Source organism: Seriola lalandi, unplaced genomic scaffold (assembly GCF_002814215.2).
Source record: "Seriola lalandi dorsalis isolate HSWRI2012SDOR001 ecotype SW California unplaced genomic scaffold, Sedor1 jcf7180002054687, whole genome shotgun sequence".
Taxonomy (NCBI): Eukaryota; Metazoa; Chordata; class Actinopteri; order Carangiformes; family Carangidae; genus Seriola; species Seriola lalandi.
Window position 1 is genome coordinate 324,371 of NW_019525240.1, and position 16,289 is coordinate 340,659.

A 16,289-nucleotide genomic window follows, 5' to 3' on the forward strand; every position below is an offset into this window, starting at 1 on the left:
CCCCCCCACCCCCACACACACACACACACACACACATGCACCCCCCTGTTCTGGGGACAGTTTTCAGGTTTTGGTCAGGGAATTTTTGATGCTGGTAAAAACTGTAAAATCATTAAAAAAAAAAAAAAAAACTGTAGAAGAGAAGCAAACAAATATTTGAGAAGCAGCTTGCTGCTAATACGCTTTTCCATTTGTGTGTGTGGATATAATGTGACAGTTGTGTGGAGAGCATGAAGGGTGTAGATGGATTAACAGCACATTTACAGTGATAGGCAGAAAACAAAGGAAGCCAAAACTCAAAGACGGCGGCTGCTCGCAGGGAACTTCTCCCTGACGACAGGAATTCAAAGCCGTGCCTCTTTGGCCTCGACTGGAGCCAAACGCTGTATTTCAGCCCTGCAGACACCTGTTGCCTTGGCCTCACTGCAGATACTGTAGATGGTTTGTCAACAGTGTTATTTTTATTGCAGTGTTATTTTTGAGCTGTTCATTTTTAGACATTCCTTGTCTTTTGATTTTTCTGTTCTTCTTCACTGCAATCCTATTAGCACTCATGCCTGACTCACACCAGCCTTATTAGGTAAATCAGGCCAAAGTGACGCTTCTTCCTTTGCATTTGTCATTTGCAAACACACTGTTGACTTAATCGGCGTGCATTAAATATGGGCGAAGAAACCGCACACTTTATTTATTGATGCAGTCTTTGAATATCTCCTGAAACTTGCTCCAGCTGCTGTGGATGTGACGGTGTTTCTGCATTCGAGTGTAAATGTAAGAATTTTTCTGTGGTTTCAGAACATCCTGATGTAGTTGATCAAGGCATCTTCACACACACACACACACACACACACACACACACACAGGAAGTCTGCTGTGTATTTGAGGTCTGTCATTTTTTTTATCATGTGTCTATAATGGTTAATTTCTCAGCTGAAGTCAGGTCAGTGGGGGTCAGTGTAAGTGTGCAGTGTATTTGTTCCAGGTCAGATCACCGGCTTTATTCTCTCTCATGTTTATCACTGGAGAAACATGGCTGTTCATTTCAATAGAGTAAGGACAGATGGCTGCAGCCTGCAGGCCACACACACACACGCACATACACTACATGCATACACGATGCATATGTGTGTGTGTATCCACACGGTACACATGCACATACAAACCTGATACGACACACGGTGCATGCAGTACAACATGCAACGCATGCACACATGCAGACGGAGTGGAGGAGATGGTGTGTGGAGATGTGGGCTGACAGAGACACACTCTACACCTGCTCACACACACACACACACATACTCACACTTGCCATAGAGCGATAGATACTTTATTTATAGCCATAACAACAACAAAAATAAATCATAATAATAGAATAGAAAGCTTTTGGCTGAAATTTACAATTTTTTTTTTAAGTTTTTTTGTGATTATGAAGATGAGAATAATTAAGATTCAAACAATAAATGATAAAATATATTGTAAAATATACATTGATTTCAAAGGTTATTATTACTAAGTGAATAATATCAATTATGATTTATTTTAATAGCTGTAGTTTTTATTTATTTGTCATGTTGCCCACCAACCTATTTACATAATATAGTTTTATGTTTAGCAATAACATTTGCGTATGTATATATGCATAATGTATTCATATAGTGTATACCTTTATGCGTATTTACATATATGTTTTTTTATCTTTTTGTGTTTTGGCTTTTCCTTTTCTTTCCTTTTTCCTGTCTCTTTTTTATTTTTATCTGTGTTATTAATTGTTTTATAATTACGCTAATCCTAATATTGCTATTACCACTACAATAATAATATCTATTAATCTGAACTGTATTAAATACAACAGTGGAGGTCAGAACTCCCTATGGCATCCCCAACTAAATCTGATGGCTCATGAGATCATTCCGTTTTTTCAATTTTTAATTTTATTAAATTAAATTTTATTCTTATTTTTTGTGGTTGTGCTTTTCTTGACTTTGACTTTGTTTCAAGGGGCCAAAGGCAGAAAGGCTGCGGAGCTGTAGACACACAGTGTATATGAGGAGGATATTCAAAAGGTTTCATGCCAGTCAGCAGTGTGTTTAAAAACAGACCTATAACGCAGGTATGTGGCGAGGTGGTTGCTCCATCTGGAGCCTTCGTCTGCATTTGACACCCCAAGTCTGTTTGCATTTCTAATGTGGAGGCCAACCTGCTGCTAATCCATCATCTCATATTAGAGAGAGAGTCAGAGAGGATGATGATGATGATGATTTTTCTTCAGCCTCTTTCAGACCTCCTCACTCCTTCACAGGTGATGATCTAAACCAGTCCCCTCACTTACAGCCTGTTCATAAAAGCATTAATATGTCTGACTCCTCCACTCAGCTGATGAGGACGGCAGGAATAATGACCCAAATAAAAAAAAAATACCAGCATCTCACTCAAATCAACTTAGAGTTTGTTGAACTTTAATGGAACAGCACAGAGTCTGTATCACCAGACATCTGTTTTTGCTAAAGAATTAACGTGGACACATAAATCAGTCGTTCACAAAGTGGTGGTCCGGGACCCCCAAAAGATAAGGTCAGAGGATAAATTGTGCTTCACATGATTATTCTTATTTTTGGAAAATCACGGTTTGGTTTGTCGGCCGCAAGTGTCACAACTAACACAACCGGGTCACAACCGGTACACACTCGCAGGGTGATGTAATGTTTCTAATGTAAATGTAGTTCTCTTCACCTGTTCATAACTCTGTGTCATAGCACACACACAATGTGTGTATGTGTGTATATGTGTAAGACTGAATAAAAATCTCACTAGGGGCAGGAGATGATGAATCAGACAAACGGGGTTGAGGTTGCACATTGTCAGACTATCTCTCCTTGAAAACATTCATGATGTCGCATCCAGTTGTGCAAACGGTGGGAGGAGCTGTGTGAGGGAAAAGAGAGACGAGTGAGTTTGAGGGAAGTTCAGACCCTTCCTTCGTTCAGACCTCTGAAGGCCTGAAGGTCGTTGGATTGTTTGGGGAAGTGGCACAAATGTTTGTCGGGCGATTCTCCTGGTGGATCCTGCTTCATGGTTACTGTAGGAAACAGCATGACAGCAGAGCCTTCCCACAGTTATCCAGGGAAAAGAACAGGAAACGCAGCCCCTGCAGGGTTTCGCCTATCGATGTCAGTCGCCAATTCAAACCACCTTTGTTTTTCTCTATCTAAGTCTCAGTCCAGGTGTTAACTCATGTCTCTTCTGTTCTTCTCATTGGACAGCAGAGGTTGAGCATCCAGATGGCAGCCTGCTCTCCGACTCCTTACCCCATCACCCGCTCGGCCTGCCCTCCCACACACTTGGCCTACCTCCTGACCCGCTGGTGCCCGGCCTGGCCCACGCCCTGCCGCCCGGCCTCCATGCCGACCACGACCTGCTCACCTGCGGCCAGTGCCAGCTGACCTTCCCGCTGGGTGACATCCTCCTCTTCATCGAGCACAAGAAGAAGCAGTGCCAAACGCCGTTGCTGGCTAATGGCTGCTATGACAAGATGAACGACCGAGGAGGAGGAGGAGGAGGAGGAGGAGGAGGAGGGAGTCCCATGCTGCAGGGCCTTCATCACCACGGCCAGCGGGTGGAGCTGAGGAAGGTGGTGGAGCCGGTGGAGATTGGCATTCAGGTGACACCAGAGGAGGAGGAGGAGGTGGGACGAAGAGGGGAGGGAGGTGAGAGGGGAGGGAGGACGCCCCCCAAAGGAATTTGCCCCAAGCAGGAAAACATGCCGGCAGGTAGGCACAATGAACACACACACACACACACTCTGTGAAGGAACAGTTCCACATTGTGGAGAAAACACTTACCTGAAGATGAATATCAGTGTTCAGCACCTGGTTAGCCTAGCTTAGCATAAAGACTGGAAACAGCCGTATGTTGTTTGAACAGAACAGAAAAGTTTTTTTTGTTTTGAGGGGATTTTTTTATACATTGGAAAAATTTCTCAACCAACAGCAGTTGTAGCAGATCAGGCTAAAAATAAATGTAAAGGGTGCAACTGTTGTTACGTGTTTCTAGATGAGAGAAGCCTGACACCTTTAACGCAGCATATGAAATATGAGTTGTGGAGAGGAAGCCCTGCCTGTGTTTGTGTCTGTAACAGTCTGAAAATGGCTTCAGCTACTTGCCAAGAAAGTGTATTATTGGAGGTATCACCCCTTCACAAGCCAAACTTCTTCTTCATCTTAACACTTAAAGTCTGACTTCTGAAGATGTTAAAAGTGTGTTTACACTGTGTTTTCACTTTTATCTTGGAGACACCAGTTTTCCAGTGTGGAGAGACCACTTCTTTGCTTTTGCTGTAGTTTTATGCAGTGTTACAGCTCTGTGTTGCTGCCCTCAGCTTTGTTTTGTACAGTGTAGTTTGCCAGATACAGTTTTCTTTAGTCACCAAACCTGGCAACTGGGATGTCCCTAAACTCCCCCTATAACCACAAGTTGTATATTTTATATTTCTTTTTGTTAAACAGCAAAACACAACATATCAATCAGCGAGCTTTAGAGATGAGGGCAGGTTTGTTTTAGCACAGAGTAGAGCTAGCTGTTTCCCCCTGCTTCCAGTCTTTATGCTAAGCTAGGCTAACCACGTCTCATCTCCACTTAATGTACAGACATGACACTGGTATCAATCTTCTCATGTCAGTGTCAGAAAAAGGCAAGAAACATATTTCCCAGAATGCTAAAGTATTCCCTGAAGGATGGAGGGATGGTGAGGTGTTTGAGAACCTTTTTAACATAACACACTCGCACATGAATGGACGTTTTCAAGACGCAGCCCGTCCTCTCTGGGAGAGAGAGAGATGTTGGTTCCATTAGAAGGAGAGGACAACAGAGAGAAGGGGAGAGAAGGGAGAGACAGGCACATTACCCACTCAAAGCCCTAAACCCCCTCAAGGACTCGGTTAGTTGAAACAAATTGTGCAAAACATGACAGAGAGACTCACCCCGACTTTCATGGAGAAATCCAGCCTAAGCCATCTGCTTAAAAAGGTGAAAAGCTCATTAAAATTCAAATAAGCAAAGGAGGAAAAAACACTATGAAAGCAGAAGGAGGAGGGAAAAAAACAGAGAAAGGGGGATTAAAAAGAGGCTAGTTTCTCCCCCATTCAGTTTGGTAAAGAGGCATTTTAGCAGGAGAGCAGCTGCAGGAGGAAGAGCAGCAGCAGTTCTCTCAAACCAGTCAAGACGCTCATAAAAGAGCCAGAGGGAAAGAGTCAGGCTGCTTCCTCTCAGCCGTCCTGCCTCCCTACAGGTCACCGCTTGTACCAGACTGCAGTCAGTGTCAGCGGCTCAATGAGAACTTCTCAAAGATCATCCGTCCGGTCCGACGCCACGACATGAGACACACAGCGGTTTACTGTCCGGGACACAGCACATCCTGATGTGTCCATTCATAGATTTAGGTCACATCAAATCCATACCGGCGGGTTCATACAGCCTCGAGTTGCTTTTTAGAAAAGTAGAAAAATCAAAGGCGTGTTTGGAAAATTCTGTTCGCCCTTCTCCTGCTTCAGACAAACGATGTAGATATTCAGCTTCTTTCAACAAGCGCAACACACAGAAGAAAATATAAGATAAAGCTGAAATACAACAAAAACTCAGAACCTGTAGATCCACAGATTCACCTTGATGATGCTTCATACATAAATAAACCCTAATAAACAAGCATTTAGCAGTCAGAGGGAAATTAAATAGATTAAAATCAAAGGTAAAATGTAATTAAAAACTTAATAAAACACAAACAGACAAAGAAATACAAGTTTGTCTTCAGTGTAAACAGCGTAAACTTCAGCCACACCATTTAAATTAAAACACTACATTTTTTTGGGTTGTGTTGGTGAAGGACTCTAAACACAGAAGCAGAACACAGATGTGTCCAGGTGTGTTTCATGTATCTCGAAGAATCACTGGTATTTTAAAATCAGTGCTCTTACACGTCAGAGTATCATGTGAGACGTGTAAGTGTCCTGAGAGAAGACAGCAGCCTTCTGCATGAGAACAGGAACAAACACACTGATTATAAAACAAAGAGTGTGTGGTGAAGGATGTGACGACTTGCTGTACATTAATTAAACCTGGCTTCGAATGCTCTAAAATTCACACCGAAACCTGTTTCCAAGGGGACGATACGAACACATTTGTTTACACATAACTAATAACAATCTGCATTTTGCCTCTGTGAAATAATGAAATCCTTTATTTAAACAGGTCGTCTCATTGAGATCGAGATCTCTTTTTCAACAGAGACCTGTGTACAAAAATAAACATCTACAGTTTATAAATTGACAGAGATGCACAAAGAGGCAATTAAAATGGACACACACAGATAATTCACATACATTATACATTTTCACATGTAATTGTAGATACATAAGAACAGTCTTTTAAACTGTTCCAGTGAAATAAGAGAATGTAACTTCATATTTTTTGGAGCTCCTTCCATCTGTACGAGTTGTGTGAACAAGAGCTACAGTTAAAACGTCCCGTGACCTGACGTAAGTTTAAATGTAACCAGAGAGTACAGATATGTAGGTAGTTTTTGCAGCAGAGCCTTATAAACAAAAAGCACACAGTGTTCTGTTTATTAAGGAGGGCCATCCCACCTTTTCATATAGGATGCAATGACGAGTCAAGAGGCTTCAGTGTGGTGAGAGAAACATGCACGGTTGGTCTTTCAGACGAGAAACGTGATTTGTTTCTGCACAAAAATCCAATTTTTACCTTTAGTTTGCTTGATAGGTGTTTAAACAAACTATAACCGATGCTTTTCTGTAACTCAGGAAGCTCAGTGTGTTCTCAGTCACTGGCTGGAGACACCTGCGGTTTGCTCTGTTTATAGCGACGTTTCTAAAGTTTGTGTAAAAACCTCGCTGACACAAGTCGATCCATCAGCAGCACTGAACTAAACTTAGCAGAGCAGGACTTGGCCTGGAGCCATGGCAGGAAGTGCTCTCGCAGGTAACGCTCCTGCAGCGGGACACAGCTCCTCTGGATGTGTCAGTCTGCGGTTTGGCTTGCACTGTAAAACACTGTGTTTGGGCCTGAACTTCATCAATATTTTACCAGGCTGTTCCACAGCTGTGGACAGCGCAGCCACCTGAACCTCTGAGAGCGACGCCACTTTAGCTGTGTAGCTACGCCGCGGCTTTACATCCAGCACGTAGCCGGGCCGGAGGAGGGTGCGAGCCGCAGAGCGTCTGCAGAGCTACGCTCAGGCGTGCGCACTAATTGATTGGCGTTGGTCACGTTATTAAGTCGGCATTATTCATATTTATGTGCATAAGTATATTTTCCCTCCTGTGTTTAAACGCTCGCAATATATCTAACTGTAATCCTCCTGTGAAATCAGCTCCACATGTGCAGCGTTGGAAGGCTTCAAATTGTAATTGCACAATATTTCTTCATAACAGAACACGCAATAATTTTCACATTAAAAGCAAAAACATATTAGCAGCTCAATTGGACGTGCACTGCGGCAACTGTAAACTATATTGCTGCAATAACATTTTATGTTTCAAAATTACCCTCGGTATTTCACAATTTCCACATGAAATATGTCCAAGTAGGAACCTTATTAACACGAGGAGAGGACAGAGGGGTTTATTAATGGAGCTGGAGTTTAATTTGGAGAGAACACGCTCAGCTCCACTCATAATCACCGGGGGATTGAAATATGGCAGGGGGAATTTTCTCTTTGTAACTCAGACCGAGCTTTTTCCTCCTGTAGATTTTTACACCTTTCATTACCTGGTGAAAGGGAAAAGAAAGGGGCGAGAGACGTAGGGGAGGAAGCAGGAGAGCGAGGGGAAAAGTGATCAGGGAGTTTGAATGTCAGCTCAGAACACGACTGACGACAACGCTTCGTAATTGGCTCCCAGCAGGTCAAACTACTCCTTTATTCTCAAGCTTTTTCACTTCCATTTCTTCTCCATGTTAAATGGAACACACACAAACACACACACACACACACACACACACACACACACTTACATGTGAATCAAGACAAGTTTTTTTGTCCTCCTAAATTAGAAGTGTGTTTTTTCTTTGCTCTGTGTCGCAGCCGTTTCTCTGAAATGAAAATCAAGCAGCACTGAGCTTCTCTCAGTTAAACCGGATTCAGTGCTGATGAACAGCTCCGGTGGTTTTTCTCACAGAAACACACTCATTAGTCTCTTCTCTCTCACGGGTCACACACACCATCTTGTGTTGTTGTTGTGACCGCTCTGTGTCAACCTCGCTCGCTGACAGGCCGCAGACAGGAAGGTGCGTCTCAGTTTTCCCTTTAGCTGTTGTTTTTTAATGTGTGAACTTTATTTCTTAATATTGTGTAAAGCAGCAGATCCCAACCTTTTCCATCTCATGGCCCACATTTATATCTATATAAATATATAGATATATATATCTATTTATATATATCTATTTTTTATCAGATTACATATTTTCACCAAAATTGTGGGTTGTGGCCCACAGTGTAAAGTGATGCAGCTGACCTACAGTCGTAAGAGAAGTAAAATCACCTGGTTGCTGCGGAATATAAAATAATTCAGGTCACATGAAAATGTCAGTTTCACTGCTTCTTCATGTCATGCCGTACACTAACATGTTTCACACTGCAGAAAGCAGAAGAAGGTTTTCACCAGATCATGAATGATTAATGTTTGTTAAACCAGGACTTTTTTGATTTTACTGATATTTGCAGTCATAGAAGTGATTTTGACACGAAGCTCCAGCAGCACTCAGCTCTCCCTCTCCTCCTCCTCCACTTTTAATCTTGTCTCCTGGACATTAATGACAGCCATCAGTGTCATGGGTGGGTAACACTGTGTGTGTGTGTGTGTGTGTGAGTGTGTGTGTGTGTGTGTGTGTGTGTGTAAAGCAGCACAACCACAACCACAGCTTTCCACTCTGTAGCAGGGTCCTGCTGAAGTGCTGCACCTTGTCATTGGGTGTGGGGATTAGAAGTGCCCCCCCCCCCCCCCCCCCCCCCAGACTCCCAGGTGACTGTCAGGTTAGCTATACACTCCACAGGAGAGGGGGGGTGGTCCTGACAGAGTGGATTAGAGAAAAGAGAGGGAAACATGTCATTTTTAAATGTAACACACACACACACACACACACACACGCGCGCGCACACACACCCTCACAGGATACACATATCAGTGAGCGGCATTTAACACCACCTGACACAGTACTGTGCAGCCCTTAAAGCCTCGTCAAGCACGGTTTAATTCAGACATTTAACTAAGTCCAGTTGGAGAGGAGAGGAACATACACACACACACACTCACACACACATTAAAGAAGTTTTGACAAACTCAAATATGATGACACCTTTTTAATCTGACAGTCAGAGGCTGAGTGTGTGTGTGTGTGTGTGTGTGTGTGTGTGTGTGTGTGTGTGTGTGTGTGTGTGTCATCTGTCTAGCTTTACCTCTGCTTTCACACCCACCTTTTCTGTCTTTTCCTTCCCATTTGACCTTTTTGACTAAACCTCAATAGCAGGGCCAGTGCTGACTGACTGACTGACTGTTTGACTGACTGACTGTTTGACTGACTGGCTGGCTGATGAAGTTCCTAGCATTGGTTGCCCGGCCGAGTGTTGGAGGTCCCTGATTGGCCGTTTCAAAATGAATAGGCGTGATCAGTTTGTGTTGGCGAGGTGGCGTTGACAGGCTGCAGCCGTTTTCAACCAGGTCCTCAGTTTGACACTTTGACCAGACACACATCAGGTTTACAGTGATTCCTGTTATTGTTTGTTGCAGTTCAGTCTCTCAGTCTGTCTTTCACACACAGATCGTTACACACTGAGATGACACACACACACACACACACACACACACACATTTCAAGCAGTGTGCAGAGTTTGACACAAGGAATAACACACACAATTATAAAAAATCATTTTCAACAGTGTATGTCTGAATCTTAATGTAAACATTATTCACATGGAGACACACACACACACGCACACACACACACACACACACACACACACACACACACACATACAAATCTTTAATAAATAATGACGGAGCACAGTGGTGTGTCCTTAAAATATTTACCATATGCTTATTTATCTTCCAAATGAAGGCGCACAAACTTAACAAAAGAGCAGCGTCTGTCTGTGTGTGTGTGTGTGAGTGTGTGTTTGATAAAACAGCCTGTACTTTAGAGGCATTACGGCGCCCGCTGCTCTTGTTTTTTTGCGTTGTTTCAATAAAGCTGGGAGGCCTCTCGGATGGAGCGCCGGCCTTTTTGAAGTGGTAATTACTCTGGTGTGTATCGCTGCTCGCTCCCTCTCCCTCTGTCTCTCGCTACTTGCTCGCCCTTCTGTATCCTGTGTGCTTTTGGCTAGTTTTGGTGTGTGTGTGTGTGTGTGTGCGTGTGTGTGTGTGTGTGGCTGCGTTCACACAGTACAGTCCTGATGCATTTTTAATAGGCCTGATAGGATGTGGACACACACACACACACACACACACACACATGAATATGTGAGGAAAGAACACTTGAACACTGTTGGACAAGTTAGTTGAAAAATGTCATTAATTACTTATTACTGAGTGAAGAAGTAATTACAGTATTTCACTAATTGCTCCTCTCATTACTGTATTTGTTCGGCGACTCTAACGTCACAGGTTGTGTTTGCTTGTGATCAAACCTCAGTATTTTTAGGTACCGACTAAAATGTGGCTGACACACTGAGCATCCAAAACCTTGTGTCCTCATCATTGGCTGATTTTTAAAAAAAAATCAGAATTCAGCCAGAGTGTGTTTTTCAGACCAAACTTTTCAGAACCTCCTCTGTGAAACAAAACAAACATGTATATTTTAAAGCAAAATGTTTGGTGTCCTTATAGGTATGGCTTTGCCTCTAACTGGACTGAATGTGTAGAAATAGTGAAGCAGACTCTCAGCAGAGAGCAGCTCACTCTCACAGAGGTCCAGGTGACAGTGTTCCTGGTCCTGTGGTGGGAGCTGTCTGCTGGTTTTGAAGACATATTGTCTTTTGAACGTCAGACCTGCTGTGTGTGTGTGTGTGTGTGTGTGTGTGTGTGTGTGTGTGTGTGTGTGTGTTTGTGTGTGTGTGTGTGTGTGTGAGAAAGAGAGCCTCATTTTCCTCTCCCTCATCCACTTATTCTAAATGCTCTCTCTACCTTTCCTCTGTAAATCCAGCGTCCTGGACACAAACCAGACACCGAGAGCAAAAACAAGGGAGACATGAAGGCTGGAAAAAGACGGAGAGCAAGGTAGAGAGACATGCACAGACACAGGGAGAGAGAGAGAGTTTTCGCCATTAATAGAGCATAAAAAGGCAAAGCAGCATCTCATGTGCTTCTTAGCATTTTCAAAATCCCTTTTTGCGATTTTCGCCTCATCGCCTCTCTGCCGCGTTAATCACTTTGCATGCACTCATTTAAATATTAAAATTTTTTTAATCATCAAAGCCAGTGAGCATCATGCATATTCATATCATCTCCCCCCCCCCCCTCCACACACACACACACCCCCACCTCCTCCATCCCTCCATCCCCTGGATCTCAGGTTCATTACTCTGCCGTGTAGCCATTAGCCACTTCCCTAATCACACAGTTTAAACATGCAGACTTGCAGCCTGTGTATGTGCATACACACACACACACACACATACACACACAAACAGCTAGCCACTAGCGCTAACCAGTGCTAATCCGCTAACTAGACTAAAACACACAGGCATCCCTCCAGTCTAAACTGAGCGAGCAGACTTGTCATCCATCCTGGCTGCTAGATGGCTGGAGCCGGGAGTATTTGTCAAGAGGCTCGACGAAACCCTCATTTGCATAATGACTTTGTAGTTCTGCATTAATAAAATTTGCATATGAAGCCATGTTAATTACTCCTGATCAGCCTTTTTTGCATTCATGCATGGTAATTTTCGACGACTTGCGAAAATTGATGTCCTGGCGTCAGGGATGAGATTGTGGAAGAGGCTGTGTGTGTGTTTCTGTGTGTGTGTGTGTGTGTGAGGATGAAGACAGGGTGGAGATGATGAAGACGGGGGGACTGGTGAGGGGGGGGGTTGGGGCCAGATTGGTGTGGTTTGTTTTTTAGGCAGCATCTCTCTTTCTATGTCTGTACATAACTTTTATGAAATCCCCTTTAATTGTTGACACACACATGCAAGCACACACACACACACACACACACACACACACACTTGCATGTGCTCACTGAGGCTGGCTGGCAGCCACTGGTGAAGCTTTTGTTTACCCTCAGTTCTTCATTTCAAACAGCAGAGACTTGATTTTTCTCTCAGATTCTGCGGCGGATTCGCAGAATTTTAAAGATGATAATTTGGTTCTAATTTTGGTTCTAATGAGAATATTATTACCCTGTTCCCTGTTTCCTTCTTTGTGTGTGGTTGTGTGTGTGTCTATCTGGAATATGCTTAAGTAGATTTCTCTGACACTTCTGATACAGCACCCCTCTAAACAGAACCACATGTGAGTAGGTTTAGTGCTGTATGATTCACACTGTATTTATTGCACTAGAGGTACAACACCCTCAGAGGACGTCTACTTTGCTGTTTGGCTTTTAATAGCTTTGGAAAATCAGCCTTTCTTTGATGAAAATGGCACCTAAGTAAGTGAAGGTTGATTTTAGAAGCTTTCCATTTATTTAAAGCTTTTCCCTCAAGGACGAGCTCATTTGAATTCCCCACCGGGCTGATCAGGTTTTAACAAACCTCCTGCTAAACCCAGACAGTTTCTCCGTGGTCCCTCCAGAGTTCAGCCATTTATTTGTGGAATTTCTTTGGCCTCTTGCTTGTGGTTTTGGCACGGGCCTTTGAACGTATGTGTCATGTGTGTTTTTCTTAGATGTGCAAAAAAATCAAGTGAAACAGAGAGCCCTGGTGAAAAGGAGAGAAAATGTGTGTTTTTCTTGGTGGTCTCTGATTCATTTCAACGCAACGACAGAATTAAAGCCAGAAGCTATTAGCAGCATGGAGAGTCCGGGGCGTCGGCCAACGCGCCGACATTTCCAACAGGATGGACATGAATCACAGGCAGCCATGGAGAAAGGTTTAAAGTGGTAATACTAAAGATTCCTCTGTTCTGTTTCTCTTCCTCTGCGTTTTTAGTGGTGAGAGCTTGTGAGAGGTTTCTGTTCTGCTCTGCACATCCCACTGATCACCTGTCAGTCACACTGGAGGCTGTTCGCTGCACACTCAGATTAATCATCAAACTCCATTCTCTTCATTTTAACATCATTTAAAACTCCACATAGTCTAAATGTAGATGTCCATGTGTAGTTTGATTATAAAGCAGGTCTAAGTTCTATATTAATACTGTGAAAGTATCAAAGCCTCAGTCCACAGAGAAATGCACACAGCCTGGGTTCAGAAACTGAGCCTTAAAACCAGCCGTCAGGACTTCTGGAACTTTGTGATGTCACAACGAAGCTGTCACAGTTCTCAGCCACGCCGCAACTAAAGTCACATACATTGATATTTCACCCATATTTAGCTGTGTGGTCGCATGAAAATATGTCATCATAACACATATTCATGATCTGTTGCCTAAAGCGTAAAGGTCTGCACTGAACATGGAAGAATGTTCATTAAAGCAGCAAAAAACAAATATAAAAATAACACTATCAGATTGTTGTTATGGACACATGGAATGAACCATGTGACACAGGCCGACTTGAGCAGGTGTAGATTTGACTGCTGCTAATGTCAGGGTGACTCAGAACCTGGAAGTTCACGTCTTAATGTTTTCACAGATCACTGTGCGCTCACCTCACATTCCGCACATTAAAACTCGAGATGTGCTGACTGTTATTTTTATAAATCTACTGATCATATATTAAAAACATGTCATCAGTTAAATGAAAAAAATTATATAAAACAAAAAAAGTTCAGTCAGAGTTTTGTAAATTAGTCTAATAGAAGTGAGCAGGGATGACATGTCATCAACACCATCACTTAGTGTGTCATCACTTGGCTTTTGTGACTGTGCGATCAGATCAGGTGATAAAGCACAAGATGTAGTTTGCCTCCGATTGTGTGTGTGAGTGGGGAGCTGTTGTCAGGCAGGTAGTATGTGAAAGTGAATAGAAGAGGAGGCTGATTGAGGAGCTTTGTGGAGGTGACAATGGCTGGATGCAACGCTATACTTCCCTCTGCATTCACCTGGACTCACTGCTGATGGGATTTTAGGACGAGCCCCTGCAGGGAGGGCTGCACCCCGCACTCATCACTCTTCCATTGTGCACTGTGTAGGCTGTATTGTGTGTGTGTGTGTGTGTGTGTGTGTGTGTGTGTGTGTGTGTGGTTCCAGAGAAACAGTACCCGCTGCTTCCTCCAGTGTGCTGTGTGAGTGTGCATATGTGTTTTGTGTGTGTGCACCTTTAACTTTTTGTCAGTTTGGAACATATGCATGTCTCTCTCACTGTAAGTGTGTGTGTTTGTGTGTGTATGTGTGTGTGTGGGTGTTTGTAACAATGTAGTGTTTTTTCAGTCAACAGTGGGTTCATGTTTGAGCTCCAGGTTTGTACTTAGATCAGGGAGGTGGGTGTCACATCCTGGCGTGTCTAGAAAATACCCCATCTGCACTTAAATGAATCATTCACAATATTTACGTGTAAATCAGTTTATGTTTTCTTGCTTCCCTTCTATAAGCAACACAAGTCCACCCTTATGAAAGCTTTGTATATTTAAGATATGAGATGAAACTGATTTTTGTCAAGAATCGTATATTTGTATGTATATGTGTATATGTATATCTATATATATACATATATGTATATGTATATATATATATATATATATATATATATATATATATATATATATATAGTACACATACTTTGACTGCTCTGCGGTGTGAGACAGTCTGGGTTTTCAGACCTGTCTTATTACAGACAGGTATAATATTACACACCAGGCTTATGTGTAATTATAAACAAGCATACTTGTTGTAATTAACAGATAGATGTGAATCCAACAGCACACACAAACAGTTTTGTTAAAATAATTTAAAGTCCAGGTAAACTTGCCTCAGCTGGACGTACATCAGAGCAGCAACTACTGAGCAAACTCAGTGTTTAATGGACCTTGAATAAAGATTTTTTTTTTCAAACTACTATTTCCAAGTAAAAGACTGAACTTTGAGACTGAAATGATCAATATGTCTATGGAGGGAAATAGCACAATGGTTCGTCATCCCGGGGGTCGGGACCCCCATAGGAGGGTTTTCAGATCATTAACAGAAGAGGAAAGTGTAAAAACATTTTTCTTCTACACAAAGTTTTGCTTATTTTAGTTATAAATCACTGAGTAATTTTATTTCTCCAGTAGCCTGAAAGGTATTCAGATTAACCAAAGACAAAAATTTACATACAGGAGACCGTGCACATACACAGAAGATCTGCAGCCATGTAATGTAAAGAATTAGGAGAAGAAGAATACAACTCAACAAACACAATCTATTAATTGTCAGCCGTGGCCCCTGATGCCTGGAAGGTGTCCCCTCAAAGAACAGGAAGTTGCAATAAAGACCTGGTAGTTTGGCTGATATACAGCAGATCCAGAGTCAAATGAAAATGTGCTGCAGCAACAAACATCTAGCACCAAAAATAAAACAAAAAAGTGAATCTCGAAGAATACCACTTCAGCAGGTTTTTGCATTTGTATTCATGCAAAGGTGAACTTGGCTACACACTGCGTCCCGTATGAATTAGGGCGCAAAGAGTTATCGTTTTCCACATAAAGACATCAAACTCCCTGTGTGTAACTCCATGCTCAGTAGAAGTGTGGTATCTTCCTACCACAGCAGGGGAATAAACTTGACAGTCTGGCCTGGGATTGGCCATAAAAAATGTTTGGCACGCAGGTCACTGCCAGCTTTCTCTCCAGCAGCTCTTTGGTCTTCTTCTGCCTTTTTTACTGCCTGAAAATATCTCCTGCCTTCCAGCTCTGTTATAACACCCCGCCATTGCAGAATTCTCTGAATTAACTCCTGAGTTTTGCTCGGACTGAGACCAAGTCACAGGGATTTTCTGAGGCAGATTTCTCCCCATTGAGTCTCAGAGACGACGCTGTGCTTTGTCTTGTCTCCTCCTGCCAGAACAGTCTGCTCTGTCTCACCGGCTTTGAGGATCTGAATCTGCAGCCATTTCTCGTGTCGTCTATCAACCTGACATTGGTGGCTTTCACTGCAGCTCTGCATACACGATTTGATTTGAAGTCAGAGATGGAAGCAGGAGAAGGGAGG

The 16,289-nt window shown here is 42.8% G+C and overlaps 1 protein-coding gene across 2 annotated transcripts in view; it reads left to right on the top strand.

The window, feature by feature from the left end:
• Window positions 1–16,289, top strand: part of bcl11ba (BCL11 transcription factor B a) — a 45,759-nt gene that overhangs the window by 6,608 nt on the left and 22,862 nt on the right. The window contains exon 2 of one of the 2 annotated variants that reach the window (XM_023422914.2): window positions 3,261–3,767. In XM_023422914.2, coding sequence (XP_023278682.1) covers window positions 3,261–3,767 — 507 coding nt within the window. The remainder of the gene's footprint in view (window positions 1–3,260; window positions 3,768–16,289) is intronic. The other variant, XM_087178403.1, reaches the window with a different exon arrangement.